General features: G+C 45.5%; 1 protein-coding gene across 6 annotated transcripts in view; it reads left to right on the forward strand.

Annotated features, from left to right (window-relative positions):
* LIN28A (lin-28 homolog A) overlaps positions 1 to 12,063 on the forward strand; it is a 64,803-nt gene that overhangs the window by 40,769 nt on the left and 11,971 nt on the right. For all 6 annotated transcript variants that reach the window (XM_069224038.1, XM_069224039.1, XM_069224033.1 and 3 more), the window contains exon 3: positions 3,795 to 3,979. In XM_069224038.1, the coding sequence (XP_069080139.1) occupies positions 3,795 to 3,979 (185 nt within the window). The remainder of the gene's footprint in view (positions 1 to 3,794; positions 3,980 to 12,063) is intronic.

A 12,063-nucleotide genomic window follows, 5' to 3' on the forward strand; every position in this document is an offset into this window, starting at 1 on the left:
CTCTAAGATATTTTTGGCCTTGTGTCACTAAAATAAAGTACCTTTATTTTTGGTAACACTGAATATTGTCTTTTATTGTGTATACATACTGTTTAACTGTAGTGGTATTGCAGGAGCTTTGCATGTCTCCTAGTTCAGCCTAAGCTGCTCTGCTACAGCTACCCCAAGACAGCCTAAGCTGCTAGAACACTTCCTACATTTCACTGATATGGGATAACTGGACCTGGTATAAGGTGTAAGTACCTTAGGTACCCACTAAAAACCAGGCCAGCCTCCTACAGTAAGGAAAGGACACGCTGGAGCAGATTAACTATTGATCTATTTTTGGACACTTACTACTAAATTAACATTATAACACATTGCCCTGACGTCAAGGTCACCTAGCTCCAATGACAACAAGTCTTGGCTAGAGGGTGCATGAAGAATTATTGGAGAAAATAAAACCGCAAAGGGACTGACACAAGAGACTCGTGCTGTTTATTTCATTGTTATCAAGTGCTCTAAGGTGTAATTTACAATACAAAACGTGCTGTTCCCATTGGAATCCCATATCCAACTACTTGGATCATGACATGTATGTGTCATATATGTGCATAAACCACATGGTGCATATCCCGAGTTACAGCGGAGATCTCACAGAGTCTTTTGGGGTTTTGTTGTGACCCATGGTCTGGTGTGTGTCGCCACATCATAGATGTTTTTCCCTCTTTCCAAGAGAGCAGAGGTTTGGGTAAATTGGAATCCCCTGTTCGAATAGATTGTCCAATTTTTAGATAGTCTCAAAAATGTGGTCATAGTGAGTGTTGAGTCTTTTGGCTACTCGTCTAGTAATACATTTCTATTATTGTTTCTGGCTTGTTTTCATGCCTTGTTTACCAATTTAGCTGGGTAGCCTTCTGCCTCAAACATTCTAATGATGGTCTCTACATCTTTTTCAAAGGTATGTAAATAGGAGTTGTTCTGTCTTATTCTCCACCAAAACCTCTCCCTGGTGAAGGAGTAGTGCAAACAATATTTATAGAGTGAAAAAAGAGTATAAAGAGGGAGGCAATGAACTGGGATATTGTGGGTAAACGCTTAACATCCTATCCCTTGCTTATGGTTGCCCAAAAAAGAAAACTTGTGTTTAGTCGGGTTTTTTGGACCCAACCATTAAACATGTGAATATAGAAGAGTTCCACACTGAAAAACTACAGTTAAAGGTCAGTAACAAGTTTCTTTTCCAAAGCACAATCGTAAACATTCCAAGTTTTCACAGTGCAGTAGAAGACTTAGAATAACAAGCGAATCTCTAAGTTGCTCTGGGAATATTATTGAGTTGTTTTTTTCACTTAACAATTCTTGGTATTTCTTGAACTTGGCACACATTTATTTTTGAATTTCTACTTTTTGTGTCATTGCTACTAGGGGTTGAGGAAGGATTTTGTGTTTTGATGTAGCCAGAGTGGATTTATTAGGTTGGTAAGCGTACCCCCTTCCAGCACCCCACCCCTCCCAAATTAATAACTGTACTGTTGACACTGATGTAAGGACAAGAAAAGTCCTGACATGCATTGAGCAGTTGTATGATATGAATCATTACATTTGTTTTGAAATACTTTGTAAGCCAAAAATTCTTAAAGTGTAAACTTTCAATGGATTTTAACATTTATTAAAACTGATTTATTCTACCCACATAAGAAGTGCTCTTGTTTTTGCATATGCCTGGTTCCTATCTAAGGTGACATTGTGGACGAAAAACATGCTGGTCTGGAATGCAACCCGAGTAATGACAAGTGGCTGAGATAAATTCAAGCATTCAGCCTATCACTTTTTTAGGTCTCGGCTCCAGATGGTGCACATGCGCTGTCTCAAACCGAGACATGCTGTATCTACTTCATGAGCTTCAGCCCACCCTTAAGCTTCTGATTTGCTTGCTTCATTGTCCTTCTCCTAATTTTACTCCTCATTTGTAATGGCATGCATGCGTCATGCCTCTTCCTGCCCCTCTCCCTCCCCTGAGAGGAGGAACCAAATGCTACCATTCATCTACTCCTCCCATTTTAGATTAGTGTTTAGGGACTACTTTTTTAGTTTGTTTTCAGCACCCAACACAAGCGCCTGCGTTCCTAGCCAGTCCGTGCTCCCACATGCATCCCCTTGTTTCTTTTGAGCACTCAACACAAGCGCCCGTCTTCCCCATCATTGGACGAAAACACATGTGCTCGTGTTAAGCGCAGAAAACAAAAAAATAATGCACGTCCGAGCACGGAGCAGCTAAAAATACAAACGCCCGCGCCAAGTGCTGAAAACAATCCAAACACTGCAGAGAACTTAAGTCGATGCCTTCAACCAGACACTTATCAAGCCTGAAGCATCTGACTCGCACACCTTAAGTCACATTTGAGGGGGTCTTCAGTTACTCTTCAGCAGGTGGCATATAAAAAAAGCTGGGCTGCTTTCTAATATCATGGTGTAAGCACTCCTTTGTCTTAGTCTGGCAGTCTCGCACTGCAGTTTGGGCTTGTTTGGGGCTTCTTTTGGCAGGAGGTGGCTCTAGTTGCCCCGACAGGGCCTGTGCTCCTCAAAGCACACACTGTGCCTCCCATCACACCCCTTGTGCTACTGCTGGCTGCAGTGATTCCCGGAGACCGTGTTGCTGGATTTCTGCCATCTGTAGCTTTTATCTGCGTTCTGTGAGGCCGGGCTTGTTCGGAGAAAGTTTCGGGTCCCGTAATCTTGCGGATGGATCACTGAAAAGAGAATGTGGCTGACTAGGATTTAGGATCCAAGAACTATAGGCGTTGACAGTGTTAATACATTGTGTATATTAACACCAGCCCCAGAGTCGTACACAGATGCATTAACATTGACAATACCTATAGCTACTGGACTGCTGAGACCTACAGCCAATGCTTGTTACTTTTTTTTTTTTACTGGAACTGTGGCACAGAACCATTTCAAAGGACACCTTTCTCTTGGTTTCCCACACTGAAGGGGTGCTCACCCAAAAGGTAAGCTGATGTCAACACTGATCTTACAAGAACGAGGTCAGTCTTTGATTCCTACCATGAGGCATAATATGATGAGAAACTAATGCTCTTTGATGCATCTTAAAACCAAACGCACTTTATTTCCACTCTGTGCGGGCAATGGGATAGTCTCATGCTTCAGTGGTCAGGGTGTGTGAAGTAGTTATGAATGGTCTCTCTTTTTCATGCTCTTAGTTTCATTGCATGCCTCTGGGGGGTGTGTGTGTGTGTGTGTGTGTGTGTGTGTGTGTGTGTGTGTGTGTGTGTGTGTGTGTGTGTGTGTGTGTGTGTGTGTGTGTGTGTGTGTGTGTGTGTGTGTGTGTGTGTGTGTGTGTGTGTGTGTGTGTGTGTGTGTGTGTGTGTGTGTGTAGGGTGGCACGCCTGGCACTACCCTCTCTCTCACGGGTAACTAAAAGTAGTGACAGGAACAGAAAGTAAGCAGCTGTGAAAGGCGTGCAGCTTGCGTCCTACACTTCCCACGCCTTGTCCTCCCAGCCTCTCGGTAGTACATAGAAGGCTGGGTGGTGGTTATGGGTGGAAGAAAAGGCCAACTCTGTGATGTGATTGGTAGATGAAGGTGCCAGTGCAGATATTTTAGTGAATCAAAACCCAAGTTGTACTGCTGCCTTTGCTGTACCCGGTCTATGGTGTGAGTAAAACTTACATAGCTACTTCCCCTGCTGTGCCTGTTCAGCATGTGTAAATGATGCCTTGCTTGCTGCCGCTCATGCTGTGCCTGCTCTTTTGCTGGAGTAAAGCTGACATCCACTCCATCTCTTTCAGAGTAAGTTGCACATGGATGGCTTCCGCAGCCTGAAGGAAGGCGAGCAGGTGGAGTTCACCTTTAAGAAATCTTCCAAAGGTTTGGAGTCTCTGCGTGTGACGGGACCAGGGGGAGCTACTTGCATCGGAAGCGAGAGAAGGCCCAAGGGCAAGAGCCAGCCAAAGAGAAGATCCAAGGGAGACAGGTAAGGGATAGGGACAAGGAGGGTTGCGGGCAGTAGAACTCTGAGGTGCAGACACATGCAAGGGGTGCCGTCAGGATAACACGCATGCAGCGTCTAGGGAGCTGTCAAGAGCAGGAAGTGGAGGAGTGGGGCCATCAAGGGCATGGGAAATCAGAGGAGTAGGTACAGGCAGGGCCTGGAGAGCTCCTACCTGCATGTGTATATGTCTGAGTTTTCTATAGGCTTAAAATTGGCCACGTCACTCCTTTGAACAAGTTATTGTACTGGCTCCCCACAAAGCAGCATGTGAAGTGTAACCGTTTTCTTATGGCTCACAGGTCAAGCTAGGTCACCTACTACAATATCTTGAGTTGATCTTCAAAAAGTACTTCTCTTTTCGGTCAGTTGAATTCTAGGGGTTTGGTATGGCTAATAATGCATTTAGGGGCTCCCATAGAAATGCTTGGCACAGTATGCCTTATCTTCAATTCAGAAAGGCCTTGAAGACATGGCACTTATTAAAGCATCTTATTAAGAAGACTGCCAAAGACCATCAGAGCAAGACAAAGGTAGAGATGGACACACAATGCTATGGCCTCACCACAAGGAAAACTGGAGAGTTTTTTTAAAGACCTCAGATTGTCAACCGATGAGGAAACTACACTCTGGGACAAAGATGAGGCCCAAGGAAAGGAATGGGGACTACAGGACTTAGTCAAAGTACCAGGAGAAAAAGGGCATAAGAAGATGCAGAGAGATGACATCAAACAGATGGTAAACCCTCAGGGTCGATCGGTAATCAAACTAAAAACCAACAGCAACATCGGAAACCGTGATGCTTAAGGTCAGGCCCACAAGGCCACACAAGCTAAAGCAAGTCACCTGGAGGCAAGCCCTCAATACCAGCTCTGACCTTGAGAAAGGATCAAATGCTTGAGTGGGAGAAGAGCTCTCCAGGGGCGGAAAAAAGGGCTTGATGCAGAATTCGGAGACCTCAATGCCTAAGACCACCTTAACGTCCACCCCAAAGGGTGGCGGGTCCCCAGTACCTAAGAATAGCTCGGCGTTCATACCGAAGAGCCTTTCGATGTTGAAAAAGCAAAATGGGAATGCCTAACTTTACTGTGAATCAAGATTACTCGAGGTCGCAAGAAAGAGGAGATGCCTGGAGGCAGAATTAGAGGCCCTGATAATAAAGAAGAGAGAGTTTGACAACTCTCTGCAAGTTTAGCAAATTCCTCTAAAACAGCACCCTGAAAGACAGAGGAACTAGAAACGACCCTACACCAGAGCCACAGGAGGAACTGGAAGAGGACTGTAGCAGGAATACTCACAGATGGGAGAATCCACAGATGAGTGGCAGGACATCTATGGTGAATCTCGAGATGAGGCAATCACCACCAGATGAAAGCACTGCATATAATGCAGTTATTAAGAGCAGCAACTACATATGGGGTGCATTAGAAAAGGAACAGATGGAAACAAGCTTACTTCTAGAGCCATGCTTCAGGACCAGAAGAGGCACCAAGTCCTCCAAATGTTACCCAGTGTTCTGGACCAGGGTGGAGATGCCTCCAAAGAGTCCATTGCAATACAGCCTAAAATCCCAAGGGTGGAAAAGAAGTACTGTTTCCCTCAGAGTCCACCCTACATCGGAGGAAATGTGCTGGTTGACTCCCACATTGTGGCTACAGCACACAACAGAGCTAATACACCAATATGTAAAGGACCTCCTCATGTTAAGACCAGAAAAACAAGAGGCTAGACCTGGTGGGAAGAAAGATGCAACTCAATGGCACATAGCCAGTTTGACTGCCCTACTCAACAGGTACACCCACCAGCAGTGGGATAATATGGAAAAACTCATGCAACACCTGCCAGACGAGTTTTAGAAGAGGGTGAATAATGTGTTACAGGAAGGCAAGACTATCGCCATCACAAGTCTGCATTGGCCACAGCAGATCTAGCCAGTAGGCATCTATGCAATGCTACTACCCTGTGCAGGCGCTCTTGACTGAGGATCTCTGGGTTCAAGCAAGAGGTCCAATCAGCGATAATAAACAAGCCCTACAAGGGGGACACCCTTTTTGGATAGATAGTTGACAAAGTGCTGCAGCGCATGAAGAAAGATAACGAGACCACCAAGGCAGCCCTACGATACAAGGGACCATTCAGAGGTGGCATTGCACAAAGAAAGCATGCCCACACAAGGATCCGTGCAGCTGCACATCACAAATGCAGCCTTCGGTCACCAACGGTGCGATGCAACAGCACCACCACAACGGCAGTACATGGCAGCCCTTTCATTGATGTGGAAGAGGAAGTACCCCATGGAGAACCCATTCAAACAAGTGACTGCACACAAGAGACCACTGATCAAAGGAAGAATCTGAGGATTTCTAGACAGATGGAGAAAGATCACTGCCATCAAATGGATACTAAATATTATAAGACATGGTTATTGCATGGAGTTAACAAAGCCACCTCCAACGATTTCACCAAAAACAGAAAATCCAAAGGGAGGCACACATTTGGCTAGAACACGAAGTTAAAGACCTATTAAGCAAACAATCTATAGAATTATTACCACCGAGGCAAAAAACTCAGATGAGTATACTCAAATTATTTCCTAGCACCGAAACCGGACAAGACACTAGGACCAATAATGAATGTAAGAATACTGAATAAGTCAATAAAAACACACACATTCAAGATGACATCCCTTTAAGAAGTCAGTTCCTTTATAGGGGAAAGGGGACTACATGGCAACTATAGTCCTCAAAACTCTTACCTCCACATGCCAACGAACAAACGGACAATTCCTACAGTCCACACTGGACAAAATACCCGCCAATTCAAGGTCTTACATTCAGGATAAAATCGGCACCGCTGGTATTCAAAAAGTGCCTAGTTTCCTGGCAGTGCACCTCAGGCGTAGGGGAATACATGTCTACCCATACCTAGAGGACTGGCTAGTAAAGACAATTACATTCAACTAGTGCAAGGACAACATCAAAAAGGTCATAAGGACATAACACAAACTGGGATTCTTCATTATCTATGAAAAATCACTCCTAAAACCAAAAAGGAAAAATACCTTTCTGGGAGCTATCCCAAATTAACAAACTACAAGAGCCTTACCAGTGGACAAGACAGTCAATGCAAGATTAAGCAGTCACTTCTTTCGCAAGGGGCTGCATCTGACACTGAGGAAACTGTTATGTGCATTATGTCTTCCTTCATTCCCCTAGAACCTCACCCTCGCCCTTCCCATTTTTGTTATTTGAGCCGCTGGCCACTGTGATGTGCACAGAGTATGCTGTATCCTAGTTTCTCTAAAAACCCAATAAAGTATAACTGATTCTAGAACAAAGCACTACAAAGATACACCTTGGGGAGGAATAACAACATGAATTTTGTAAATGCGGGGGATAAAGGGATTTGTCCTTAATGGTAATAAAACGATTTCCTTGGAGCATACAATTCGATCCAGCAGGGAAACTAGGATTGTTTCCCCGAAGTGCTAACACTACAGAGCAGAACTCCTTATGATTTTTAGAATCAGTTATTCTTTGAGATTTTACGAGAAAGTAGTAAACTGCATACTTTGCTCACATCACAGCGGCCAGCGGATCAAGTAAAAAGAGTGGGAAAGATGAGAGAATATATTTAACCAAAGAAACATACCAACGGAATCCATAACCAACCCTCCTCCCCTTCTCTTTCCTCCCTCCTGTGGCAGTGCATCATCCTCCATCCCACCGCCAATACTCCGATATTATACCCCATGGCAACCTCCCCATGTTACCACTTGAGGCCATGCAATGCACATTCTCCTTTCCCCTGTTCGGCTAGCCTTAGGACCCTGAAGAAATAAGGGTAAGTGAGTTCTCTAAATTCAGACGTGGGGAGGTTTATGCCGTGTTGCCAGCGTTCCGCAAATTAATCTCCTTTTTGGTCAATTGTCACACAATATTTTTTCCATGCTTAGCAGTTTCCAATTCTTATATAGCCAATGCCAGCGTTCTAGTGTGTGAGCAACCTCCCTCCCCCCCCCCCCCCCCCCCCCAAGTCCTCAATATCACCCTCATATTAGCTGCACTCAGCAAAAATGTCATCAGTTTGCCTCTGTTGGAATGTAGAGGTCACGTAAGACTGTCATCCACCCCCAGGATTACATAGGCAGGGAGTCTCGTATATTTGTGTTAAATGTGTTAACCATATAACTCAGTATCTTCTCCCAACATTTCTTAGGTTTGAGGCAGTGCCAAAGCAAGTGAAGCAATGATTCAGCCTACCCATACTCCCTCTGGCAGGTGCCAGCTTTGTTGGTGTTCCAAGCGTGTAGTGCTGCAGTACCAGCAGGATGCTAGTTTTATAAGTCTCTATTTGAAGGGGTGCTGTGCGATATAAAGGATATCAAGTGAAAAATCGCTAGCTCAGCTCCTACTGCTCCCATAGGGTTCTTCCTAATTCCTTTTCCCATCACAGATGACCTGTGGTCTTCCCTGCCAGGGTCCAGTGTATTGTGAATTTCTATAGTTCCAAAGGTATCCGCCTGCCCCCTGCTTTAGTTAAGAGCCATCTCTGCACCGGCATACCTCTCCACTGGGTGCATCTGGTGGCTGCCACACCAAGCCACAAACTTTACCCAGTGCTCTGATTTCATAGCGGAGCACCTGACTGCCAGGATTACTTCAGGTACTTCAAAAAGGGAAATAAAGAGATCAACTGCTGCCACTCCATCTCCACAGATGGAGGTGCAGGTTGCACTGGGCAGAGATCAAGTCCCTGATGCGCTACAGAAGATCCTCCCAAAGCAACAGCCTGATCAGAGGACAGGTGCACATGCCCAGAATATCTGTACTCAATCCATAGCCATTAAAGTGACTCTGCCCTCCTCATTCCTAATCACATTCTGAAGTTCTGTGCATGAGAGGCAACAGTGAGAGGCATACATGAGTCCTGTGCTCCACTCTACATGGAATGCATCTGAAAGAGGCTTCTTAGAAACTCCAATGTGCAAAAGCACTGACACTGCGCATTCTCCAATGTGGCAAAAAAGATCATGCCAGAGCAGTTATCCACTGCTGAAAGTACACCCCCTCCAGATGTAGCTACCATTAATGGACCAGCAGGCCTAGTCAGCTGAGTTTGTCCACCCTGATATTTAAAGATCGTGCCAAGTTGTGTGCAATCAGGAAAATGCCCTGCGATTCAGCTAGTTCCAAAGTCAAAAGATCCACCTGGCATAGGACCCAGGTTTCCACCCTGCCATACATGTTGCAATACAACATGGTGGTGGTATTGTCTGTGATAACCTGCACCAGCTTCCCCTTTACGGATAGCAGATAGTCATATAACGCCAAATGAATTGTATACAACTCCTGCAAATTGTTGTAGAAGCAGGCCTCTGGTCCTCTCGCAGATGACCTCCCCAAACCACTAATGATGCATCTGCCACCACTGACCACTCTGAGTGGTGTAGGGAAGAGGGGGGTCTGCCATTGATCCACTTGCATTCAAACAACTATTGGTGCTAAGCCCACTGAGACTTCAAATCCCACTGCAAAGCTCCATGTGCCGCCTGGTACGTTTAGGATGCAGGAAGTCAGAAGGCCAAGATCCCTCAGTCCCATCTTCACTCAGACCCAGGACAGAAACTGAAACATCTGGATCATAGCCTCAATTTCCTGGACTTGATATTCCAGAGGTGATTTGTGACTGACTTGCAAGTCCACCTTCAGCAGCCAGCCCTCAAATAAGGGGAAGCCCAGAGACCACTGACCTCCAAAGATGGCAGCGACTACCACCATTGCCGTTCTGAACACCTGAAGGGGCACCGGTGAGGCTTAAAGGGAGCATGGCAAGCTGAAAGTGCACATGGCTCACCTTGAACTGGAGGTAGCTTCTTTGGGCCTGCAGGACAGGTATGTGAAAATAGGTGTCCCGTAGGTCCAGTGCTACCATGCAGTCTTGGAGACACAGTGCAGAAAAAACCTGGGCCAGCATGGCCTTTGTCCTTCTTCGGCACAAGGAAGTAACAGTAATAACATTCAGTCCCTACTTTTGAGGCCGGTACCCTCTGTAGGGCTCCTTTGAGGAAGAAAGCCTGCATCCCCTAGAACAAATCAGACAGAAGGTCCTCCAAAACCTGCACTGATGTAGACCTTGGATGCAGTGAGTCAAAAAGGAATGGCAGGGTTTAGCCCTGTTAGACAATTTAAAGGACTCATGTGTCAGATATGATGTTCTGCAACTCTTAAAGCAAATAGATGGCTTGCCTTCCACTGGATGATTGTGGGCTGCTTAGGGTACACTAAAGAGGTTTTGTAGTGGATGCTGGAGGGGCAAGGAGTTGGGAAGTATGCTGCCCTGGTGGCGCGGGCAAATGTGTTTTTTTTTTTTTTTTGCTCACATTCCCAAAGCTCGAGAGGGCTGGAATGCTGTTGTATGCACAATGGGCCCGGTGCTACTGATATACCAAGCCCCTATCGCTACTGATATACCCCTGGCATAGCCCAGAAAAGGACAAAACTGATGAGGTTGGGCGGTGTTGGTGGACTGGTGCTGAAAGGCCTATAGAGTGTGCATAGCCCACTCTACTCAAAATTCTCACCAAACAATTGGGAACCATTTAAGGGCATGTCAATGAGGGACACTTTAACATCCTCATGGAAGCCTGTGGATTTTAACCATGTGTGGCTCTGAGCACCTGGGTTGTCCCATTGGCCCTTCCTATAAAATCAGTGGTCTCCAGGCCCAACTGGGATGACCAATTTAGCCACATCCATTTTAGATGATTTGGGCTAATGAAGGCACAAGTCTTCTGGGACTGCAAGTAAGATCTCACCAACCATGTCCCTCAGTGTGTAGATGTAACTTCCAAGGGAGCTGCTGACCTTGGCCAACTTCAAGGCAAGTCTGGCATTAAGAACATTCTCTTTCCAAACATCTCCATACCGTTGGATTCTGTCAGGAGAAGTTGAAAAGGTGTGGTAGATGTCTCTACCACCAAACTTTCAGGAGTAGCATGTTGGGTTAATGTCAGAGTCTCCTGGAGCTGTTCTTTAAGGATGAGTGACCTGTTGATTGACCAGTTCAGCCTGATGATGGGATGAGATAGGTGCAATCGGACCAACGCTCCTTTTGGCGAAGGTGTGACTACAAGGAGCATTGCCCATCTCATGGACCAAGAAACGAGAGGCTCTCAATTTCAGGGTGCCCTGTGAAGCATTAACCTTACCGAAGGTAGGATTTTATGCTGATGGTTTCCTGCACAATGTTTTATTGGGTGGGACTAGAGATGCAGAGTTAGGTGAGTAATGATCCTTGGTCCTTGCTAATGCCCGAGACCCTTAGTGGCTTATAGAAATGGGCAGAAACATGTTGGCTTAACAGGTGACACAAAAAACTATTATTGTGATTTCACCATATGTTGTTTTTAACATATATGTTCCCCACTAATAAAGGAAATACCAGGGGTAATCCACAAGGTATTTTCATGAATCTGGATCCCAGTCATTTTATCCAGTAATTATTTATCAAGAATCCCCTTATGCTCAGAGGAGACAGGTGGTTGAGCCTGCCTTGGTGGCATTGGTCCTGCCAGGGTGGGGAGTAGAAGCCAAGGAGACTTCTTCTTCCATAAAAGGAAATGACCCTAGTGAAGCCGTGTGAGAATAGGAATCAAACTCAATGAGTGTTTCTGTGTGAAGTAACAGAAAAGGCGGCTTCCCGATAGAAGCAGTCATATTTTTGTGTTGTATGTCCATAAAAGGGGTGTTGTGACTGCTCCTTTATGCTACCCTCCTCTCCAATTTTGTGTTTGACTGTTCTTTGACCACAGGGCCAAAACATGGCTTAAACCACGTGCCTATGAATGTATCAGTGAGAGTCTGATTGAAAAGTAGGGGTTCAGTTGGTGAGTAGTCATACTGAGCGATCTCAATAAGTACGCTGTTATTTACCTCCATAGTGGTGAATCGGAGCTCAAGGACTTAAGCAGCTTGGATGTGCTTTCTTCTGTTGATAGTCCATTGGAGAATCAACCCTGTAAAGACGACAATTGGGGTGATGGAGACTAGCCTGCCCCACCCTATGAG

Source organism: Pleurodeles waltl, chromosome 3_1 (genome assembly GCF_031143425.1).
Source record: "Pleurodeles waltl isolate 20211129_DDA chromosome 3_1, aPleWal1.hap1.20221129, whole genome shotgun sequence".
In the NCBI taxonomy this organism is placed as follows: Eukaryota; Metazoa; Chordata; class Amphibia; order Caudata; family Salamandridae; genus Pleurodeles; species Pleurodeles waltl.